The sequence below is a fragment of the Puma concolor genome, chromosome D4, assembly GCF_028749965.1.
Source record: "Puma concolor isolate L17-30 chromosome D4, mPumCon1.1.hap2, whole genome shotgun sequence".
Lineage (NCBI taxonomy): Eukaryota > Metazoa > Chordata > Mammalia > Carnivora > Felidae > Puma > Puma concolor.
Window position 1 is genome coordinate 48,057,001 of NC_141679.1, and position 25,731 is coordinate 48,082,731.

The 25,731-nt window shown below is 39.4% G+C and overlaps 1 protein-coding gene across 12 annotated transcripts in view; it reads right to left on the reverse strand.

The window, feature by feature from the left end:
- Positions 1-25,731, reverse strand: part of ELAVL2 (ELAV like RNA binding protein 2) — a 164,637-nt gene that overhangs the window by 20,641 nt on the left and 118,265 nt on the right. For all 12 annotated transcript variants that reach the window (XM_086685411.1, XM_086685408.1, XM_025912168.2 and 9 more), the window contains one exon: positions 19,153-19,256. In XM_086685411.1, the coding sequence (XP_086541537.1) occupies positions 19,153-19,256 (104 nt within the window). The remainder of the gene's footprint in view (positions 1-19,152; positions 19,257-25,731) is intronic.

Consider the following 25,731-nt stretch of genomic DNA (forward strand, 5'->3'; position numbering starts at 1 on the left):
AGGCAGTAGCAAAGGTCCTGTGACAGCATTAAGGCTTTACAGACAGGTGGTTACACCAGAGCCTCCAAAGAGCTGAGAAGTACACAGAAGAATGTGATCTCCAATCACAATTCAGGCCAGAGACCTCAAAATGCATCCAAAAGGAGGAACTATACTTTTATCTGCTTCTAAATGCAAAACCCCACCAGGAACAAGTCTCAAAAACACATCAAGGCATATACATATCACAGTCTAAGTTTTTTAAGGGCCAGCATGTTTCACAAAGGGTGGCAAATGAGTAAACCTGAGAGAACAAAGCATACAGAAATAAGTCCATAAGAAATTAACGACTAGCTGTAGAAAAGGTGTTAGAGTTCAAAGCAACAATCACCCCTAACAGGAAGGCTTTAGAAAGGGGTATTATAGATTAGGGGAGTTACCTTTAATAGGTATTCCAAAACATGGAATTTAGAAAACTCCATTGGTGGAAAATACAGATGAAACCTCTGCTTTAAGTCTCATAAAGATTGTTTTAATTCAAACAACACCAGGAAACACATTTGATTGTGTTACTCTCAGCTTCAAATCCCTCAGGGACTCCTTAATGCTTTAAGATTAATTTCAAATTTTTTAGTCCTTTACGCTCAGGGCACTGACTCCCTTTCTATATAAACACTCACAACCTTCAGTAGTTTTCCAAACCTTCCTCTCTCTTACTTTCCAGTGTGAGTATAACCTGCACCTCCCACTCAACTAAATGTGAGTCACTTCAGACTCTACAATGGCATCACGAGTGCCTAACATCCACTCTCATCCACCTTCAATTGTCGGAGTTAGTACCTTTACCAGCACCCACATGCCTGGTTTCTCATCCACACTGAAGAAACCAAGATAAACTCATCTCTTATCCTCTCTTATAACTGCCTTACGTCCTTGAAATATGAAACCTTGTCTTTATCCTATTTTGCACACCCTGGTACCTGCCACACATTACCGTAATGAAGAGGATTTGTAATCACAAAGTGGAGAAACTTCATTTTGGAAATCTTACATAAAAAGTTAAGAAGGGCCATAAAATAAAGCAAAAATCATACATGATGGCACTCTGTTCATAGACTAGACTGTAGATGCCATTAAACATGTCAAGAATGAAGTGTCATTTCACAAACTGGGGATTCAAATCTCCAGAGGCAATAAAATCTTTGACAGAATAATATGTTGCTGGGGGGAAAGGTCTTAATATTGGAACAAAAAGGAAACAGATCATTTGGCCCAATTTCTTTTTATTTAGGAAGGAGGGAGACTGAGGCACACAAAAATGAAGTGATTTGTCCAAAGATGCAGAGCAAAAGAGTGTAGGATTCACAGGCCTTGACCCTTCATCAAGAGATTTTCCAATACACCACTGCCTGAGACACAATCTGAAATCATACAGGTTTCTAGCAAAATGACAATTATTTGGATGATGAGACATATACAAGGAAAAAGATATATGCAAGAAGGTAAGAACTTTAGCTCAGCAAAATGGTTTCTTCTATACATGTAAGAAAATCCGAAATACATCAAAATGGGTCTAGTCCATAGGACACTTACTACATTTCTTCTACTAGTATAATGCCTGAGAACTATTTAGGAGATGTCTGACAAAAAGCTAAGGGGAGGGAGGTGGGGAGAGGGAGGACAGTTGAAGAGGAAAAAAAAAAAATCAAACTAAGAATCTTGAAACTATTGCTTTATACCAAGTTAAAACTTACCTAGAATAGAGTATTTTAGGTATTAAACATGCATTTAAAAAACATTATGTATCATTTAACAGAAATGGAAAATAGCAACTGGGTGTATTATACTAGAGAGACTACCCAGCTTTACATCATTTCCAAGTTTTAATGCAACATTAAATAAAATTCAAAGCAGTTGACTCTTATACCCAACTTAAAATTGGACCAAAGAATAAACAATGTCCTAAGAGTTTAAGTGATCACATACGCCATTATTAAAAACAATAGAAAAAAAAGCACACTAGTTCTAAGTATCCTATTAAGCAACTAATCATAAACTGGACACTTAAAAAATTAGATTTCCTTTTACATACATCTTAAACTCAGCATCTGAAAACTACACTGAGCATAGTCTATTAAATACTACCCACATCTGTCTCATCCAACATTTATCAATTAAATGAGGGTCCAAGCAGACTGTCCTGACAGACATCTTTATATTTTATTGAAGTACAGTTTTAGTAAAGTATCAAAGTATTTACTAAACCATCAAAGTTTTTAGCAGATCACATCTGCCCTTCTATTGTTGCTTCTGCCTGGCTACAGAACCCCGTTGGTTCAACAAGGATTCTCATGCTGGTAAAGGTAAATAGGGAACCCATGGTAAAGCATTCCTGAAATGCAACTTAAGCCAACAACGTCTTTCAAATTCCTAAGGATCTGTGCATGTAAAGAATCTAACAAAAATAAATAAATAAATAACAAAACAAATAGAGTAAGTGGTAAATGTGGCATCCAAAGGGGGTTGAGAATTAAACTGGATCTACAATTGCAGTGGTGATCAATCAGTCATCCCAAGGTCTAAGCAAGAATCTGCCAATCAAACTGTTCCATATTCCATTCCATACCTTCACTTAGCCCGTTAAAATTTTAGTAAGTGATTACCCTAAAGTGGCTTGGAAAAAAAAAAGAAAAGAAAAGAGATGGGAGTTTCAGCTATAACCACCAGAGTTCATTCCTAACCTCTCTGCACTGGGAAGTTTTCAAGAGTGGCTAGGAAAAGTGGACTCCCTTATTTTCAACATTAAAAAATGAGAAATGAGCCTGTATTTATTTGGCCACATATCTTCAGAAGTATTAAGTAAGGGGTACCTGGCTGGCTCAGGTGGTAGAGCATGGGACCCTTGATCTCAGGGTCACGAGGTTCAAGCCCCACACTGGGCATGGGGCTTGCTTAAAACAAAAAGAAGAATTAAGTAATATAAATAGGCTAGAATTAAGGCAAACAGGAATTAGTGTATTACTATTTCAAAAAAAAACTTAAAAGGCAAAAAAAGAATGTATTATCACTGGTGAAGTTCTGGCCACAACAGGGCATACTATGAACTAGTGGCCAGAAACTGATACTCGTACCGGAGCCCTCCAAAGTTATGAAGCACTGAAAACACAGGGCTTGGACGTGCACAGAGCCAAGTTCAGGTCTTGGCTCTGGTGCCTTACCAGTTATATAACTAAGGAATAACTTCCTTAGGTTCCCTGAAGCCTCTATTTGTTCGTTTACAATCTGATGTAAATCAAAGTCCTCACCTCACAGGGACCTTACAAGGATTAAACGGAAAAATAAAACTATTAGCACAAAGCTGGAGAACCATAATAATGTTTCAATCATACCTTAATGATTTCATACATAGAAAATCATAATAACATAGATAATGATAGCTCCAAACACTTACTAAGCACTTACCATGTGCCAGACACTGTTCTTGGTATGTTACATACCTTAATATTCAATTGATCCTAATATCAGGGTTATAAATTGGGTGTTATCACTAGCATCCCTAATTTATGTAAGAAAAAACTCAAATTATCACTATTATCTTTGAGATCAGATAAGAAGACACAGAGGAGGCATTTGATACAAGAAGATGTATGTACTTTAACAGAAAAACAGTTCAAAGATTAAATAAGTCTTTTTCCAAATCCATCGCAGTTATTATCAAAATTAATCCTCACTAATTATTACAATATTACAATACAATCTTCCATGTATTTTGTAAGACAATAGCAGACAAGTGTATGGGAGAGCCCAAGCCCCCGTTGAAGCCTAAGGAAAAGGCTGTTTGTCGTATAGAAGGTCAACATCCAGCAGCTTTAAATGAGCTGATAGAAAAGACCAACTTGATTTTAATATTCTTTCCCCAAAGTACTGCATATTAAATACTCCCACTTCCTTATTCTCTCTCATAAATATCTATTAGAGCCTAAAATGAGATGCAAAATGAGAAACAAAATCAGCTCCGTTTTGGGGAGACAGTGGCAGAAATCATAAATGGGCTTTGGGGAATAGTGCCTATTTCAGATGAGGGGCGCATGTATGCACCTGAATGTGGGATGGGTTACAAAACACCATTCAACCAGTGCCTAATGACTCAATGTGATTTCACACCAGGAAAAAATACCAAGAAGGCTATGCTAGCAGAGTACTGTGAAAGTTTTTCACTTTGGACACTCACGAAATATACTAGGAGGATGTTAGACATAAAGAATAAGGAAAATATCAGTACTCAGTACTCAATATTCGGATGGGTGTAGGGCCTGTTCAACACTGCCAGAGCAGCAGACTACCTCAAAGCCACCTCCCAGGGTAACAGCACTGCAATTCACTTACAAAGCTTTTATATTATTAGGCTGTACGTTTCCTAGAGGGTTGAAACTAATTCTTATATGTATTCCTATCTTACACCCCCACCCACAAGTGGGTGCTCCGATTCTTACAGACTGAAAATACTCCATGGCCTCCTGCAGAGGCTATTTCTGAAGTATCTTTCAGGCAAGCTGATTAGAAGGTGTGATGCTTGTCCAAACAATCTGGCTTTTTGTGCTTCACTGGAAACAACAGAAGTTAAACTGGCTTACAGAAAAATAGATGTACTCATTCAGTTCTTAGAAAACCATTCTTCAGTAGTAGCTTCTTAAGGGTTCTTTCAAGTTTCTGAAATTTGATCAGATGCAATCTCCAACAAAAGCTACACCATCAAGTTCCCTGTTAACAATTTTACGTATAAATATAAACTTAAAATGTAATTCATGTAGTAGTTGACCACCTAGTAGATCTAAAGCACTGGCAGCAGATTAAAATGCTGAGTTAGAAAAAGTTAAACCTAAAGAAGGTCACCAGAGTACCTGGTAGAGGTAAAATGGAGCTGTTTAACAATAAAAGCTAATTACCACTGGTTGGTAATGTGTAGAAAAAGAAGGTTCTCAACAAGCCAATTTTGGTGGGTTACATACCCTAGAGTTTTTGCATACTTCATCTAAGGTTTGAAATGGAAAACATAAACACACACACATCCCACTATTTCCTATCTCTGAGCATACAGAGCACATCTCCATTATCTCTTATAAGCACTACATAAAAACTTCCTCATTCAGAAATTTTAATTTTTTTTTAATCTTGATTTATTTTTGAGAGAGAGAGAGTGAGACAGCATGAGCAGGGGAGGGCCAGAGAGAGGGAGACAGAATCTGAAGCAGGCTCCAGGCTCTGAGCTGTCAGCACAGAGCCTGACACAGGGCTCAAACCATAAACTGTGAGAACATGACCTGAGCCGAAGTCGAATGCCTAACTGACTGAGCCATCCAGGAGCCCCCTCATTCAGAAACTTTAAATAAAAGCTTATATATTTTGTGAAGTGCTCTAAAGACAAAGATGCCTGCCCTCTGAGAGCAGACCACCAAAGAGAAGAAATGGTAATGTACAGTGAAAAATAAATGCTTTAAAAAAATGTTTTTAATGTTTAGTTTTGAGAGACAGAGCACAAGCGTGGGAGGGGGAGAGACAGGGAGACACAGAATTGGAAGCAGGCACCAGGCTCTGAGCTGGCAGCACAGAGCCCGATGTGGAGCTTGAACTCATGAACTGTGAGATCATGACCTGAGCCAAAGTCGGACGCTTACCATACTTAGCCACCCAGGCGCCCCGAAAAATAAACACTTTTATGGCCAAATAAAAGTTGGTAAGTAATGACAGTGGTATAAGGCAGTACAGGCAGAGAATGAACCAAGGCAGGAGATAAGAATTTGGCATGCATATTCAAGGAGGAGGAGCCCAGCTGAGCCAGAATAAAATCTCTGTAGACCAAAGACAATGCTGTAGTAGGAAGCTGGGGCAGATTCTGGAGCCCTTAAATGTCATAGTGAGGCTTTTAGAACCAAGGGAGTGACAGTCTACAAAAATGTATGTGTGTAGGTCAAATACGTATACAATGTGGAGATAATTTTCCCATAAGCTAGATGAACAGAATAGTCAAAATCAGCGTGGCAATTTAAAAGGCTATTTTAAATACCATCTACAATAAGTTTCCTTTTGTTCTGTAACTAGAAGAAAAACTGCTTCGCCACAATGTTGGTTCAGATATACAAGTCTTCTTTGACCTACTTATATATACAGTAATGAAAATATAATGATCCTATTTCTGTGTGTACACTAAATACTCCACAGAGAAATTTCATCTTGGTACCATTTTTAAACATCTTAAATGAGTCTCATAGGTTACCATGAATCTTTGCAGAACAGGGCAGATATGTGACTGTGAACAAATGCCCAAAATTCATCCCCATAGTTCCTTTTATGAATTAGGTCTTCCTAAAAAAGAATAAATGTAAACTATGGGGCTAGGTTTAATCAAATTTGCCTACCAATCATTTTCATAGAAGGTTAATACTTGATTGAATAAATACACTTTATAGTTTCCAGATACAAGTTTCTTCCAAAAAGTACATGTCACATAAAGGCCTTTGTGCCTTTGGATGAGACACTCCTTCACGTGTAATACATGTCTTCTTTCTCTACGTGATAAACTCTATCTTGTAAAACTCTATCACTTCTGAAACCACTGCAGGGGCCTCTCGACAGCCAGTGACATATCCATTTCCACTGTACTCTGCATTCACTTATCATACATCAAAAAAATGGTCATATAAAGTCAGTGCTGTCTCTTCCTACTATACAATGGCATCAGGGACAAGACTATATCTTGTCATGTTTTAGCACGGCTCCAACATTTAGCAAAGTGGACCTATATGTGCTAGACATTCAAAATGCTTACAGAATTAAGTACTTACAGATATTCCCTATCCAAGACTGTATAACCATGATTGTATCGTCCTTAAAAAACAATTTGCAATTAAACATTTTTTAATATTAAATTTGACAGCTTTGACCTTAGGGGGGGGAGAGGAAAAAACACATGTTATGACAGAAATTAATAACTTTTATTTAGTAATTGTTTTTCATGTGTATTTATTTTGAGAGAGAAAGAGCACAAGCAGGGGAGGGGCAGACAGAGAGGGAGAGAGAAAATCCCAAGCAGGCTCCATGCTGTCAGTGCAGAACCCAACACGGGGCTCAATCTTGTAAACCATGACAGCATGACCTAAGCCCATGCCTAACTGACTGAGCCACCCAGACACCCCAATAACCTTTAAAGCATATGCCCCTCCATACAAACTTGGAAACTAACCACTGGACTTGCTAGGATTTCATATAATGTAAAAGGCCCTAATGGGACAAGACTATTGAAGATGAAATAATCACTCTTACTAAACCTTTAATGTACTTAAAAAATTATTCCTCAAACATCCAAGGGAAAATTTCTAACAGTCTTCCTTCAAACACCTGTTGTAAATGTAAAAATAGTCTGCACCCATATCTCTTACAACTAAAACACAACAGTCAATATTTAATGTTTTCAGGCCTGATTTAATCCGATTTTCAGGAATCTAGTGTGTGTGTGTGCATGTATATATGTACACATGCATATGCACAAAAAGTTAGGAAACCACCTCACTTTCCTTCAGGGAGAGCCTGTCTTTGCTGAGCCTTAATGAGTATAAACTATACACCATTAAAAAAAAAAAAAAAAAGGCAATACCAAACATTTTGGATTGCCTATGGCATTTCTCTCTCAAATAGACTAGAAGGAAATTGTGTGAGAGACACATGTATGACATATAAGAAAAAGAAAGAGAGATAATAGGAATGTTCTTATAAACCCTCCCCAAGGCCAAAGAAAGTCTTACCTATATATTTTTTGTGGACCTGACATAAATTATACAACTATAAAAAATTTATTCAATAGATAATTCAAAAGGAATAACCCTTGAAATATTACTGAATGTTTTATAACTTCAAACCTACCAAGATATTTTTCTCTCAACATGATTAGACATTAGAGAATAATCACAGGGAAAGCTTTTTAAATGAACTGATTTGCAGGACTAATAGTCTCATTCAAAGACAATCCCTCATTCTCCAAATATCTATTAGACACCTGAGCTGTATATCCCCCAAACAGCTTTAACAAAAAGTAATTACTATATTCCTAAAGCCTTTTGTATGCTAGTTGTGAAGGCCTTACAAGAAAGAGGATTTTTAAGGAACACACCAACAACCTTAACTGTACACAATGAACAGACCATATCACTGCCATTCATAGACTCCTCCAGAAATTTAAACAGGAGCAGTAAGAGGGGATAACCGCCTTTACCTCTGTTGCAGGACAAAGCATTCTCCTGCTTCAGATGTGCAGAAGCACCTCACTTTACCTTGAGAATCCAGTCCTGCGGTATTTAATTACACTGTCGGGAGCACCGAATAGTCTGGCACAGTGCCCTTTCCCTGGGTCTTGCTGATTGATAGCATCAATAACATTCACTGGCTGTAATTAAACCGCCAAATAGTACCCCCTTTGCCACTTGGTAGATCGATGTTCTTTAATACTCAAAGAACAAAGTACAAAGGTGAGAGGGGTGTTCTTAGCCTTCACCTTCACAGTTCATTTGACTTTGTGCACCAGAGCGGTCTGCAGACAACGCATATTTCACAATTCCCCCAAGACACTGGTTAATGAAGGAGAACACTATGGAAAATGCTGTAAGTTGGTGACAATTACTTATTAACCCATTTTTGCAAATCTGAGAACAGAGACATTCTAAGCCTTTTGGTGACAGTAGGCACCGCTTTCACATAGCTTCAGAACAAAATTCAGTTTATAGGTCAAAAGGCTTCCAAATTAAGGTGGCATACAGTAAATAGTTTTTTTTTTCTTTAAATATTTATAACATGCTATGTGGGCAAGTTCTTGTGATAGTAACGCAAATTCCCATTTATTAAAACCCGGACTAGAAAAGTTCAAACATCCAGATACTGTGGAGGGGTGGAAGAGGGGTGTGGTTGAAGTCTATAAATAGGAGACAAATTTTTATTGCATTCTAAAAGCAACTTCCATATTCTAAGGATTCACAACCATCCTGAACCATATAATTGAACTCCCAATCTCTATACTAATATGAAATACCCATTTTAAATGAATGGGCCCCAGAAGAACGATACTGCAAATTCCCTATGCTCAGAATCAAATATTAAATGACATTTATATACTTGTAATACTAAAAGTATTTAATGGCACTGAAATGCTCTGAAAATGACTACTGTGTGTGTGAATGTGTGTGTGAGTGTGTCTGTGTGTGTGTGAGTGTGTGTGTGTGAGAGTGAGAGTGAGAGTGAGAGAGGGAGGGAGAGAGAGGGAGGGAGGGAGGGAGGGAGAGGGAGGGAGGGAGGGAGGGAGAGAGAGGGAGAGAGGGAGGGAGGGAGGGAGGGAGGGGGAGGGAGGGAGGGAGGGAGAGGGAGGGAGGGAGGGAGGGAGAGAGAAAGAATACTATTCAGGTAAGTCCAGCATTATATTCATTAAAAGTACATCTGTTAACCACAAGCATTCCAGATACTTTATAACAGAACCTACAAATGAAAATTTCATTAACATGTAGGTTCATTTTGAAACAAGCACCACAGACCTATCCAAGTACAAATCATTAAGGTCCACCAAACAATGGTTCTCAGGTCAGACCACCACCTATTAAGAATCACCTGTGGTAGCTGGTTAAAATACATTTTTTGGTCTCACCCTGCAGATATCAGATTCAGTAAGTTTTGGGGTCCAGAACTATGCATTTTATCAACCACCCCACCTTAGTGATTCTGATGAACATTTTAATGCGTTGGCAGTCCCTTATGTAGACAGACTTTAAATAGGTAATCCTCAAACTCTGGGGACATACTTGGATTCCTAGAAAGCTCATAAAAATTACAGATGTCAAGCTCTCTTCCTGGTCACCCACCAATCCTGGTTTCCAAATGAGTAAGAATGAGTAGCTTGAAAATAAGGTATATATGAATAGAAATAACCAATAAATACAAAAATGTAAAGGTAAAACAAAGCCCATAAAAATTCATCCAAAGGTATTTCCAAATATCAGCCTGGCTGGATGGGGCTCAGCTGGATTAGGGAGCTCATCAGCCTGACTGGTCTGTGGAAAAGATTTAATTCTATGAAGTCAGAGCCACTCTCAAGGACTCCAGAATCTTTCTAAGAATATGAGCAGGGTCGTTTGTGTGAAGGAAGTGGGAACAGTTGAATTTCTAAACAGTCATTTAACAAAATTGTAAAAATGAAAGCTTTTTCTGAATGATCAGTTTCCAGGACCATGCAGGTGCTGCCTTTCCTGCTGCTTGCCTGAGGGTCAGTGAGGGTCACTTCAAGACTCATTAGCAACCTCAGAACCTATGCAGGAAGGATTACACTTCCCAATTCCTGTGGGAGGAGGTAACCTTATACTAATGACCAGAAAACAGAGCGTATTAGCATGATTTATTGATTTTTTTTTCCACCATCCGCTTCTCTATAACACACGGTAACTACGGTAGTTTTAAATATCCAACAAAATCAAACTAACAAACTAAAACAGTGGGACTACTTACTTTGGAGTAAAAGCAGCTTTTTCATTCCTCCCCATCTAGATTTCTAAGATACCACTTTAATAGAGCAGGACATAAATCCAGGACTTGTGGCTCTTAAACCTTGATGCAGCATTCAAGGAGTTGTTCTCATTCGGGGTGGGGGGGAACACAACTAGCAGACCGCTTGTACAGTTTTCAAAATAGAGCCCTCTCTCTCTTGCTTAGTCACAAGTAGTACGTCAAGAAACTTCCAAAGTAAAACCCCCACAAGTCTGATGTCGTACTCAGGGCTTAGAACTGATGCTAAGGGCAACGACAGGAAAATCAGGCAGAGATGGGAGTAAAAGAAAATGGACCACACGTGCTTTTGTAAAGAGTCCGCACAAAAACTTAAAGAATGACAAATGCACTTTCTGTAACTTTTAAACTAGCATCTAAGACTCACAAGAACTTACCAGAAAAAGATTCCTGTATGGGTCATCTCCTACAGAACAGAGATCCAGAGCGTTACTGTAATAGTAATTCTTTTACTCTCCAGTTACCATCAAAATACTTAAACCTATGTGATCCTGCCCATCTTCTAGACAGGACCTCCAGACACTAGTTTTATTCTCAAAGTGGGTGTCTGGCTATCTCCAGCATTCATCCTGACAGACAGCAGTTTTCTGGCCACTAGGAACAGCTCCAATTTCTCACATCTAACAGAGATCTGAGCCAGAAAGTCTCAAGACAGTAAAGGACCCAAATTAAGGTTCCCAAGACTATATTCCATTTGTAGTGTATCTATAACCTGGTTCTAAATGAAACACCTAGGGGCGCCTGGGTGGCACAGTCGGTTAAGCGTCCGACTTCAGCCAGGTCACGATCTCGCGGTCCGTGAGTTCGAGCCCCGCGTCGGGCTCTGGGCTGATGGCTCAGAGCCTGGAGCCTGTTTCCGATTCTGTGTCTCCCTCTCTCTCTGCCCCTCCCCCGTTCATGCTCTGTCTCTCCCTGTCCCAAAAATAAATAAACATTGAAAAAAAAAAAAAATTTAAATGAAACACCTAAATGTCAAAAATATGAGGTGAAAAGAAAACAAGAAAAGCCACCAGCATCAGCCAACGTGTCCCTTGTGGTACTGTTAGCTATAAGGTGTTTGAACAAGTCCCCTAACCTGAGCTGCATCTCATTGGTCAGAGGGAGTATCTGCCTACAGGAATATTGCTTTTGCCTAAGTCCAGTCAAGTAACAGGATAAAAGTCCTATGCAACTACTATAAAAAGCAGATAGAGCAAGGAATTGAGGGACCCTTTTTTGGAAGTTAGCATATCAGTCTGTGCTGACAGCTCAGAGCCTGGAGCCTGCTTCAGATTCTGTGTCTCCCTCTCTCTCTGCTCCTCCCCCACTCACACTCTGTCTCTCTCTCAAAAATAAATAAACATTAAAAAAAACAAAATAAAAAAAAAGAAGTTACCGTATCTGTCTTAACCTCTCAAGCTAGCTTAGTAGAACAGACAGAAGCCACCAACCTACCTAGTACTACTTCTCCCAAGTCACAAATAAACAGCGACAAAAGCCCTACCCTACCCTTTAAAAGCAGTAGAAAAGATAAGCAGACAAGTGTTAACAGTGCTTTGCAGAAATGCCTTTGCTGATGCACATTTATGAAACAGGCAGAAAAGGTAGAAGCTTGAATAATAAAAGGATCTATAAACTCACTCCTAAGAAAGTTCGGTTCAGTCAACTGCCCAGACGCTCCCCACCATCCCATCTGTGGTTCACAAGCAGGTAAGGGCAGGAAGCAAGCTGAGACAGTGCTACCAGGAACCCTCCTCCTCACCCATCACTCTGTGCAGGCTCAGCCTTTGTGCCAGCAATTGTCCAAAAATGTCTACGGAAAAGCAGTTCAGATCATGCCAAGTTACTGCCCTCTGGGAATTTCCAACTGTCTCAATCCCACTTTGGAGGGAGCCTTGAAGGAGCAGGAGTGACACAAATAGGCCTGAGTTGGGACAATGAAGTTTTGGACTATCCTAGGCCACCTACCCACACTCTTGAGGCTACCCAAGATAAGTAACAACCTATAGTGGCTTTTTTGTGTGTAAATAAATAAATAAATTCACAGCTCACAATGGAGTATTCTGCAAACACATGACAGGCATTATACAAATAATACCTTATTAAAAAATCTTACTCATTTCAAATAAGGGCTGTGTATACTCAGCTCAATATAGATATAAGAATTTTATTTAAATGTATTGAAGAGTTTCTGATGATCAGATGTAGCAATATACTATTAAAACTCAGCACACGGCTCTAGAAATTTCCAGACCATGGGTTAAAAATGAAGTTATAATACATTCAGTCTTTATTTTAAAAAAGGCAAAGAAATCATTTACTCAGCTTCCATTTTTGCTTCCACTCCTGCGATGTACTTTTTCCACCTTTTTTGTCCCTCCACAAACTAAAGTCTGACCAGCCAAATAATAATTTAAGTTAACATCTCCAAAGTTGTCAGTTAATTTGAGGCCTGTCCTTCAGACTATTACTTGCAAATTTTCCAAATCTAGTCAAGGTAAAAAGATAAATGATGATCTATATGCAGCAGCATTGAAATAAGGGATACCCTGGGGTGCCTGGCAGCTCAGTTGGTTAAACGTCCGACTTCGGCTCGGATCATGATCTTGCAGCCTGTGAGTTCGAGCCCCCCATAGCCCCCCTGTGCTGACAGCTCAGAGCCTGGAGCCGGCTTCGGATTCTATGTCTCCCTCCCTCCCTCTTTGCCCCTCCCCTGCTTGTTTTCTCTGTCTCTCTCTCTTTTCTCTCAAAAAAATAAACATAAAAAAGAAAGAAGGGATACCTTATAGGAGATGCTTTTACAAGTTTGTAAAGCCCACCCTTCTCCTACAAACATCTACACTTTGTACCTACAAAGAAAACAAAATGAACTACGTAAGCTGAAAGAATACTAGCATAGCCTGAGATGCTCAGAGATGTGGAGTCTGTACTAGAGAGACCTTCCCTTCATAACAAATACTTAAGTCCAATCCATTGTTGCTCTGCTCAAAACACTTTGGTGGTTCTCCCTCACCTACACTATAAAACCCTGGCACGGCACACCTGCCTTTAATAATCCCCAAATGCTCTCTGCTCCTTTATGCATTCCTCCCCCTGCTCACTGCTCTCCCTAATTCTAAGTGGTTCCCCTAACAGCTGCTTTCAAACTTCCCTACAAACGCATGAACTCTCAGCATTACTGCCATTTGAAACCCACTGGTCTCAAATACCCCAGAATGATGCTGTAGCTCTTTTAGCGGAGCACCTACCAGGTGGCAAGCCTAACGTCACTTCTGTTTCCACATCCATGCCCTTTCCTTCTCTAAAGCATGGAGCTGATTTACGCGTTTCCTAACGGGCAGAATTAAACTTCATAAAGGAATGGGTTATAATGGTAAGAATCAATCCCTTCCCCCATAAGTCTGGACCAAAAAGAGGGCTAGGTGATGTGGAGAATTGTTTCCCCACACAAATTTTACTGTGGCTGCAAAAATTTTCAACAACCACAAATAGAAAGTATTAACATGTTGTCTCTTCAGGATGGGGTGCTGCATTTCACCACCAAATCATTCCATGATAACCATGAGTTGACTAAAAATCTATTAAGTAGCTACACCTTTTTGTAATATGCAATTTGGTAGGCTATGGAAAGTTAAAAAAAAAAGGGGGGGCAGATAATAAACATTCTCAAGATGAACTAGTTTTACAGATAAAATGGAAACCTGAATGATTACTGTCCAAGATCACACAGCCAGTTAAATCATGTTATCAATGTCCTGAGAGAGTAAGCTTTCAGAAGTGTGGTTCTATATTCTTCCTATATTAAGGAAATAGTTCATGCTAAACAAAGTCTGTGACCATGAGATGTACTGGGAAAAAGGATAGGCTAGTTAGGAAAAGGTATAAATGTAACAAGTAATTTAAAGCAACATGATGGCTTAGAATAAAGGTTTATTATCTTTACTTAATTGTTCTCTAACAAACTGAACACTTTAAGAAATGGATACTATTTGTACTTAGTATTTCAATTTTTATAAGTTTTTCCATATGCACTTAAAATGGTGGTTTGGTGATTTTAATATGAGAAATTTCACATTAATGATGTCAATTAACAACTTTTAAGCAAAGGTGAAATTTAGGCTGGCCTATGTCTGAACGATGAATCAAAAACAAATTTAGGCAGTTTTTTTCACGCTAGTAGTATTTCAAACAGAGATTCCCCCATCCCAACCCCAGTGGGGCAGAGAAGGCATGGATTTGTAGGGGTATCTATCAATAATAACAAAAGACTTCTATTCCTTGAGGTTAACAGCTCCCACTTTCAGAGAAACCTAGGGACTAACAAAGCTTCCTACACCCTTTGTAGGAGGGGAAAAGCTAGGAGTGACACTGAGGGGCAGGACCTCCATCACCTATTCACAGTACTTGCTGGGGGTGGAAAGCATGCAAGATGTTTTGGAAATGAAGGATTTTACTCTGCTAATATGAATTTAAGTCTGATACCATTAACCTGGGCAAAAAATACATTTTCTCTGGGTGGGGGGAGAGGGCACGAGGACTGGCTTGAACCCATAAATGTTTCATACGCCAACTTAGATTTTATCAATACTAGAGACTCCCTAAAACCAAAATGAGTAGAGAATATGAAGACTGAACACACTAGTCACAACCACTGAGAACCCAAATGATCCACAGAACAAAAGGTGCCCATGGGGACCAGGACCAGAGGGCTCTTGATGAGATCCTCCCCCCAGCATACAATTTTTGACACTGTCATGAGGCGATTCCCGTCCCCCAGGGCTCAATTGTGCGTATACTACCTTTTCATTACTTTCCCTAAGATCAGAAGTTAAAAACATCTGGTCATCTTCACACTTCATTAACCATCCCAATATCAGGGACAACATGGACAGGCTTTATCATAACTGCCTCTGTGCAGCTCAGAGATGGTATGACATCACCAGTAAGGTAAGCTGCCAAAACCTCGAACCAACCAAGGAAAAAAGTGACCCTTAGGAGAAGAGAATAACCACTTTGAAACTTTAACCTATGAATGCTGCTATTTTTAATAAAAATCTTTCTAACATAAGGTGAAGATATTAAGCTTTTCTAATTTCTAAGCCACATTTTTAAGAAGTGAAGATGGTATGAACCACTTTTTACTCTGAATGTTCAGCTATCATTCAGCATGCTCAGGAGAATTATCCACAAGACGATTTTCAAGATAAAAGATGAAAACAAACTGAACTTAGCATGCAAAAATACCAATATTTAGAGAACCCACCTATTCAGAAAAGGTACATTTTGGTGGCTCCTAAGTGTTAGGCCTTAGACTTGCTGTCACAAATTACCTGGAGAACATATTAAAAAGCAGATCCCTGCATCTCACCTCTGGACACTGATCCAGAAATTTGAGGTGGGCCCCAGAATATGTATTTCTAACCACTTTTCCTTGTGATTCTGATGCAAACAAGTTCAGGAACAACTGCTTTAGGATTTCACAGTGCCTGAGGTGCTTCACTCACTGCAAAAATACTGAATATCTGTCATGTATTCAACACACCATCCGTCTATTGTACAAAACCTTACTCGGCTAATGCTATTAGGGAGCCCCAGGAGAAACTACTAAATGAACCACCTTCCACGGCACTTGATTTCAGTTTCAATATTCCAATTACTAGGAATTCTACCAAATGCATACTAAATACTAGGTATCTTGGAAGACTTAACTTGAGGAGCACACAAACATTTGTACACTTGCATATGACGTATGTATTAGTCTACTGCAGCCGTCTGAAGGGAGTTTTGCCACATTAAATATAAGAGTTTTGTCTTCAAAAGCCCTGTCTTAGCTAAACTCTATGAGCACTAAGGTCTCAACTCTTTTTATTGGAGGCATGCCCAGGTAGGCAGAGGCTGAACGAGGAACTTCAGATGGGCTTCAATAGATAGGGAGGCTGCTATTCAACTAAGGTAAGTGGGAAAGGGTATGCCAGGAAGCAAGGCCTACAGGAGCATACGTGCAGAGCCTGAGACTATGATCATGTGCCAGAGAAGAGCCAGTCTGACTACTGCGGAAAGCAGTAACAACAACGGTCAACTCCAAAGTCAAATCAAATGATAAGGTAAAAGATTAGGGAGATACAAGAGAAATTTGAGAAGTAACATGAAGAAAGTGCTGTTTTGTGTTTTTTTTTTTTTTTTTTTTAAGTTTAGTCCAATAACCACTACCAGGATAGACTGGAAGAAGGGTAAAAAGGCCAATTTATGGAATGGTATCTCAGGAAATGGAAAGGTATATACATGCAGCTTCTAAAAGGTACTTAAAACAGCAAACATGTGAGGAAAAAAAAAACTGGCTCAAGAGCTTGTGTAAGAACACAGAACATGTCTAATTGAAAATAAGACAAAAAACACACAAAGAACAGACAAAAATGGTGCTCTGTAGTTCTGGAAAATGGTCTGCTTTGCCTCTCAGAGAAATCTGGGCCAAACTGAGGATACCAGCTGTTATCTGATATTTTTACAGGAACCGAATGGGGGTGGGGAAAAAAGGAGCCTGCTGCTTCCCCACCACTCCCACCCCCATTTCAGAAAATCAGAAGAGAAGTAGCAGATGTCACAGTTTAAAAGCCACAAGGCATTACTGTCCTTTCTTCCGCATATTCTGCCTGGGCAGCTGGGCCCTGAAGAGAAAGCTGGGCAATGGGCAGTGAGGAAGCAGCCATCATCAATGGTCTCCTTGCAAGCCACGAAAACTACTGCAGAAGAACTTACAGCTAAAGAACTGACTCACTAAAATAAGGATGATTATTTCTGGAATGGAGAAAAGGCTATGTTCAGGAACGAGCCACCCCAACCATCCCTTCCAATTTCTTCGTAACCATAACTCAGGACGTCAACACTAAGATAAATTAGCAGCAATTCTGGAAATCAATTTAAAATGGGGAGGCCTTCAAAAATCCACAGAACAGAGAACACACAAAACAATCTGAAAATAACTGGATATCAGATTTTTTTAACAGCATTTGATTACCTAATAGTAATAATGTGGGGCACCTGGGTGGCTCAGTCAGTTAAACAGCCACCTATTGATTTCAGCTTAGGTCATAAACTCACGGTTCATGGATTCAAGTTGGGCTCTGCACTGACAGTGAGGAGTCTGCTTGGGATTCTCCGCACCCCCCTTGCTTTTCCCCCCATGCTCACAGTCTCTCAAAAATAAAATAATAAAAAAAAATTTTTTTAAAGAGAAACATGTAGAATTCTTGGACATCTTACATCCAAGTATATTTGGGAGCTACCCCATACAGTTCCCTTTAGATAAGACAGAGCTGGGAGGCATTCTTCCTACAGGCCAATAAAGAATGAGATGTCAAAACTACCCAGAGCTAATGAATTACTTTAGTTAAAATTCTGAGAGAAGCAACTTTTAAGCACAAAGATGACACTGCATTTCCAGATTTCTGAAAAAATGAGCAGAATCTAGACAAGTCTATAAGCAAGATGGATGCCACAGTCAGCCTTGACTAACTTACCCTCACCACTTCAGGCTATCGTCTGAGCTGACTTCTTAAATCAAGGGTGGGAAATAGGTTCCAACTTGAGTCAATTGACAGAGGTTGTCTGGAACACTATTTTGAAAAATATTTGGGAGCCACATCTAGACTGAGTGGAGAAAGACTGCCATGATTGATTGGCAATGTCTGCACTGGGCAGGAGAGGGGAAATTGATGGCACGTGCACTAAGCGTTTGCCAGAAGCAACATCCCTTTTATTCTGTAAAGGAAAAGAAATCTATACTGCAAACTGGATTAAATTCTTATCCAGATACAATCTACATTGGCATTTCGAAAATTCACAAAAGTGGGAAAATATCCACAAATTATTTACCATTTGTCTTGAAAAGAAAAATGTAACAGGAAAAATAACCTGTGTGGCAAGTAAGCTCATCTAGTCAGTCTCCTCAAAGTCAGAGCAGAGTCAAACTACAGCCCAAGGACTACACCCAGCCTGCCAGCTGTTTTTTATGACCATGAGCTAAGAATGATTTTTATATGTTTCAATGACTGGGACAAAAGAAAAAGACTATTTTGTGACACATGAACAGTACATGAAATTCAAGTTTCAGCTTCCACAAATAAAATTTTATAAGATCACAGTCACATCTGTTTGTTCACATTGTTATTGGCTATGGCTGCTCTCACACAAGGGCAGAGTTGAGAAGTTGTGACAAAGACTATAGGACCCACAAAGCCTAACATAGTTACTACCTGGCCCTTTAGAGAACAACTCTGCCAACCCCTGAGCTCAAAGAGCTGGTCTAAGGTTTCCCCAAGTTATATGGCAAGTAATTCACTATAAAGGAAGGAGACTTAATTCAGCAGGCTTCACAAAGTACTTAGCTAAGAAAGTTGCTGCTGCCGCCTTGTTAATAAGGAGTGATTACATGAAATCCTCGTGAACAGGTTCCCCCGTCATGCAACAAACAAAAAATTCTGCTATGCCTCCCAGAGAAGTGTCTATGTGGGCACAAAATGAATAAAGGAAAGAACTACACGAAGACTTCAATGGTTTTTAATCTCTGTTCTGCAGGTAGGTATGAAGAAAACTGAAACATACTTTTATTGTTTTGGTTTGAAGTCTCAATCCATTCAGGGTGTTGATAGCTTTCTCTGCATCCTTAGGGTCAATGTAGTTCACAAAGCCATATCCCAAGCTCTGTCCTAATGAAAGGGAAGGAGAAAAAGGCATACATTAGTTCTACACCGCTGATGCCAGCGATCCACTCTCATTTTGGCATATGGTCTTGTCATTAACACCAGCACATTTTCTCAATAGTAAAAAGAAGTCTACGTTAATTCTTCTAAAAATATACACGTGTTTTTTTTTCATCTCCTGTCTACTACATTTGCAAGTTTAAACATCAGTTAGAACTCAGCAAGCTGTGCATTTAAAGTGCACACGCGCACGCACACACACCTCCAAAGCATTCCATCAAACATGTCCTGCCTGAGCCAGAGCACCCAGCAGCAAATGCAATGTTCAGCTTCAGAGACTGTGGGTGCAAGTCTCTGCCGAGCTGCTGAGTGGGTTTCACGGGCATGACTTATTCAGTTTCGTTTTCTTTACCCAAAAAATGGGAAGGCGTCACACATCAACCAAGAATCTGTCAGTGTTCTGTACTTTGTACCCTGACAAATTTACAGCCTTTACCAAATACAATTATTTCCATTTAAAAGGTGAAGAATCGTGTGTGCACATGGACATTTATTTTATAGGAGGGCCTCTTCAAATAAACTGAATCTAATTTTCTAAAAAAGATTTGATGACCTAGATAAGGAATACAGGGAAATCTGAAGATTTACACTGAGAACATCCAAGCCAGTAAGAACAATGAGAACATGTAGGAAGGGAAGAAAGTATAAACAAAAATAATAAAACACAGTTACTCAAGTAAGAGCTGCTTAAAAATCTTGTTTTTCCCTATCATCTGAGCTCTCTAACTCCTGGCTCAATGATGTCCTAACTCAAAAAAAAAAAAAAAAAAAAAAAGGAAGGTATTCAAGAGGCTGGAATCAATGGAATGCACAGGTAAGTAAAGCCAATCTGAAAGGTCTCAATTTTTCAACTACGGGAAAGTTTCACAGTTTCAAAAAATGCTACAGTAGAGTAGGTAACAACAGTGGACAGAAGAAAGGTTTAGTCTATTAAAAGTTAAACCAAACGAATTGAGGGTTTCCAGGAAGATGTTCGGTAAAGGTCCAAATACTTTTTATTAAGTATCACTTCTGTATGAATTTCACAGCAAACTAAGGGATCTTCGTCCTTGATGGGGCACTTTAGGCACATGTGGTTATGAATACAGGTATTGAGGACAGCCACTCCGGTTATCCAAATGTGGTTCCCTACAACTACATAAAAAAGAGAGAGAACACTAAATACAGTACCTAAGAACTATGAAAACTTGTAATTATATTTTGGGACCACTATCAGAATTTGGGTGTTGTACAATACCCACAACTAATATGTCAGTTTACCTCAATAAAAAAAAAATTGGGGTAATCATTGCTAAAGTATCCCTCTAATCAAATTGCATTTTTTTCCTGTTTTTAAAAAAAGAGGGTGAAGGGGGTTCCTGGGGGGCTCAGTCAGTTAAGTGTCCAACTCTTGATTTCAGCTCAGGTCATGATCTCAGTTTCCTGAGATTAAGTGAGCCCTGCATTGGGCTCTACACAGCGCAGAACTTGCTTGAGATTCTCACTCTCTCTGCCCCTCCCCTGCTCACACTGTCTTGGTCATTCTCAAAAATAAATAATAAATAAAAAACTTAAAAAAAAAAAAAGGTGAGGGATGAGCTAAAACTAATTCATTATTTCTTTTCTCACAATAATCACAGAAGTTTTGTTTTACTCACAGGTCTATTTTTAAAAAGTTCCATGTGAAGCCACTGTATTTTAAGCATTCATCCTTTTACTAATTTGACATTTACCATGTGTCTATAGCATGCATAGTGCCCTCTTAGAAAATGTGCTGCAGCTCTATTGTCAAATGGGATGAACATGAAAGCTGCTCAAGGAAGCAGTTAAGATGGAAAGAACATGGGCTTTGGAAACAGACACACAGGAGTTCTAAGCTTGCCTCTGCTGTTTATTAGCTATGTGACTTTGAAGAAGGCTACTTAACTTCTCTGAGCCATTACTTCCTAAATTCTAAAATGAGGATAGTAATTTCTATCCAACAAGGCTGGTGAGGCAGTGATGAAAACGTTCGCTACTGTTGGAAGTAGATCATTTTAGTCAAAAGATAAATTAAGGAAAAATAACATGTATCTACTACATGTTAAGGAGTTTCCACGTATTCTTTCAAAATTAAATCAAGAAGATGCTACAAATATAATGGGGAAAAGAAAGGCAAGCCAAACATTGTGCAGTTTTGTCACATTGCTATTCTATAACTAAACAGGTCAAATAATCAATTATACCAACGTTAAGAGTCTATTTCTCCTATCTCCTGACACTATCCTCACACCTGCATTTAAATAGCCTCTAATCAAAGTGCTTTTTCAACCCTGGTTGCACACTGAAATCATCTACAAAGCTTTGCGGTGGGGCGGGGAAGCAAACAGATGCCTAAATCCTATTCCCAAAGATTTTTACTTTATTAGTCTATTATGAAGCATTGGTAACAGGCTTAAAAAACCCTGGTGATTCTAACAAGCAGCAAAGTTTGAGAATCACAGTTTTAATGTGAGAGATAATCGGGGCTACAAATCTGGCATCTGGGAAGCCCTGAGAGCGGCCACGTGCTGAGGGGTCGGGGCATGGAAGAAACTTTGTGGGAGGACTGTTTTCACAGATCTGTTTTCAGGTGGAAGTGTTTCAGATGTCTTCCCTCTAAAACCTTCATTTTATCCAACACTTCAGAGAAACTGTTTCTTGGCCTGTGGGGTCACTCTCAGGCACAGCAGTACCTGCTGGAGGTGGGTCACCGGGGAAGGTAAGCCTGCCCTGCCAGTCCCTGCTTAGCTGTCTCCCAGGCTGGTTACTCCTAAGCACAAGGTAGGCACTCCCAACATTTGCTAAATGAATGAGTGAGAAACACAGTGGTGTTACGTATTTAACCAAAGCTATTATCATCAACATCACATCAGATGGTCCATCCACTAAATGGGTCTTTGACCTGACCCCGCACAGCAATCATGGCTAGCTGTAATGAGTCAGCCAAGTTTCTAGTACCTGTGAATTGACTACACTCAGAAAATATTTATCCCTAAATGACCTCTCTTCCACAAACAAAGTTTCTAATTTGCTCAGTGGCATTATCAGGAAGAGCACCACCCATCAATTAGAATATGTTTGAAGTAAGCAAAATTTTACTTTTATTCTAAGGAAGATAATATGAAAGGAGAGATTTGCTGCAAAAAGGCTGCATTTCTAAATCCACTATAGTAGCTGAATTAGCATGTTGGCAGTGAAGTACAAGAGAGTTAGGAACTTCAGAGATTTTCATTTTAAAATATGTTAGTCAAGTCAGCAAATATTTATTGAATGCTTATAATAATTTAAAGCTTTCAAAGATGATACCAACATAGGCAAGACTCCCTCCAGTCTCATCTTTCAGCTATGTGGTATTTTACTATTTAATTTTAGCCTCACATTTATCATATGAGATACTCATTTTCCTCTCCTGTGAAGGAGATAGGAGGATATTTGAAGCTAGGCAACGTCAATCAGCTTCCTCAAATCAAAAAAGCAGGTAGGAAGTAAGGGTCAGGACTTGATTCCAGGACTCTCAAATGCTATGCTCTTCTCAGCTCAATTCACAGCTGGTTAATATATGAACCCAGACCACCTTCAATATGCATGAAGGGTAATGTTACCAGGCATTTTCTAACAGGGGTCTAACCACAAAAACTGTTCTGAGACAGTTGCTCACTGTCTCAAATTCCTATACTTTATGTGCAAATATCTGTTTCTGTATATATGAATTTCAATGCTATTATTCATTCCTATGACAAAGTAAATTGCCTCTTATTTATATAGTGACTACTTTACTTCAGGTTATCCTAAGTGAGTGCAGATTTCTATAAGGTAAAAGCAACACTGAGTCAAAATCAAGAAAAATTATTTAGCCTGGATCCACTTTTTCCACTCTTGTATTCATCAGCTAGTAACTAACAGTCATAAACCACCAGGGAAGGCATGGAAACCAAGCATCATTTATCCAGATCATCCGAATCTGGTTTTCAAATCATTCTGAATTTAGAATGTGCATATTGATAAACCCAAAACCAAGGATCATTTTCTTTAAAAATAAAAATTATAAAGCTCTACATTTAAATTCCAAGTATAAAAGCAACCCAGCATGATTAGAACTGAACACAATGACAAAGCTAAGGCTCTCCCAAAAAATCCTTCAAGACAAATAAATCCTGTCTTTCAAGGCTAAAAAACTTCTGGTAACTGGATATAAAGAATAACGTCAAAGCACTTGTCCCCAGCTATCTATACAAGCTACCTGTGGTCCCAAGGCTCTTAGGGATTTTGGAACCATTAATCCAAGCCTTAGTCCTAACAGGGAAGAGAAGGATTCTAGAATTTCATTACAGAGGAAGTCATGTGAACAGTTATATGGCCTAAGACCTCCATGCATGTACTGAAAACTCTGGGTCAATACCACACTTCAGTCCATGCATTCTATACACTGTGTGTGCGAATGCCTTTTGTTTTGCATCCTCCTTTTTAACCTAACATACATGCCACAGAAGATCCCTTCTTCACAAGAGACAGAAAAATCACTTGTAAACTGCTCCCGGCATAAGAAGAACAGTTATAAACAGGCTCCTTAGAACCACAGTCAAGTGGTCTATAGCACAGAGCTGAAGCACTCCACAGGCCTCTGAATGGGACCGAGGCCCATCAAGAGCCACACGGGGATCAGAACAGGAAGAGGAAAACAGGAAGAGTCCTTTTAGTAACAAAATGCTGGTGGGAAACACAGTAAACTCCAATTTATCCCAAACTGTGCGTAATTCAAAGCAGCAGCCATTCCCTTGCCACCTACATTGCTTTTAATAGCATACTTTAATTAAAAATTTAATTGCATATTTTAATTAAAAATACACAATCTTCTGGACCCATTTAATTCAAAGGTCACTTTACTTAGTCTTTTCTATTTCAAATTACTACCAATGTGCAGAATATCAAATTACCCCCTCAGGTTTAAAGGTAAAGGTAATAGACCTCCATAATTCTTGATTATAAAACCTGGTACATTAATTTTATCCAACCAATATTAAGTGAGACCCTTCTCAACATGGAACTGTGGAAAGTAAAATTCTGCATTAAAATAAGTCATCCTACACATTTCTCACCAACATTTAGAATTCATTTGTTCAACAATTATAGAAAGTCTACTTTTTGCTAGTCCCCAGGGACAAAAAGTTCCTCTTTATAAAACCTACATCCTGCTAGGAGACAAAAGAACAAGCTCTACAGTGTATTAGAAGAAAATAAGGGCTAAGGAGAAAAAAAGGAGAGAGGAGAGTGTGGGGAAGAGGGTCAGGGACGCTATGTAAATGGAGTGGTCTCAGAGTGGGCCTCACCCTGAAGGTAATATCTGATCCAAGACCCAAAGGAAGTAATTCATAGTCTAACAGGAAAGCTGTGTAAATAGACCAGTTTGAGTGTAAGTTCTACCATAGGGGTATCGCATCCTGCCAGTTCTACCAGCTAAATCTGCCCCTCCTTCCCCCTCCTCTGATTAACACAGGTCCTTGTGTACTATTCTAACCCAGATTACTGCTACAATACTATAAGCAACCACCCTTTCCCTACACTCCTGTCAATTCCCAAACCAGTTGTCCTCCACCATGATGCTGTCCAGATAATCTTTTTTTTTTTTTTAAGTTTACTTATTTTGAGAGAGAGCAAGCAAGCAGACGAGGGACAGAGAAAGGGAGAGAGAGAGAATCCCAAGCAGGCTCTGCACTGTTAATGCAGAGCCTGACGCAGGGCTTGAACCCATGAACCATGAGATCATGGCCTGAGCCAAAGTCAGGAGTTGGACACTTAACCAACTGAACCACCCACACGCCCCCAGATGGATCTTCCTCAAAGACAAATCCAATTATGCTCTGGTTTCCAAGGTCATCATCAGCTTCTTGCGAACTTCTACTTCACACATACCCTAAAATGGACATTCAGTTCCCTGTGCACATCTCTAACTGGCCAACTCCCACATATCCTTTGAGACTTTCTCTAAGACCCTTTTCCTGACACAACTTGCCCCACTCCCAATACACACTGTTCAATCCTCCTCAGTCCTTCCACAGCCCTTATATTATATACCTTTATCTTAGTACACATGGGTAGTGAGTCAATTTGGATACCTCCCCACCCAAACCCCCACTAAACTGTTGAGCAAGGGCAAGCCACACAGAAAAACCTAGCACAGATTATTAATTACATGTTCACTGAACAAATGAACGAGCTAATGAACAAAGAAACAGCTGTCTGCCTTTCACGAACTTAGGTTTAGAGGAGAGATGCCCTGCTGCCCATGTCCCTACATTGTTCCAGATGGATTACAGAACAAAGGTGCTCAAATGTTACAGTGTTCTGTCCTTACAAGGGAGCGATGCGAGATATTTTTTTAAATAGTTCAAGTAAGATTTCTCATGAAAAATTTCTACAAATA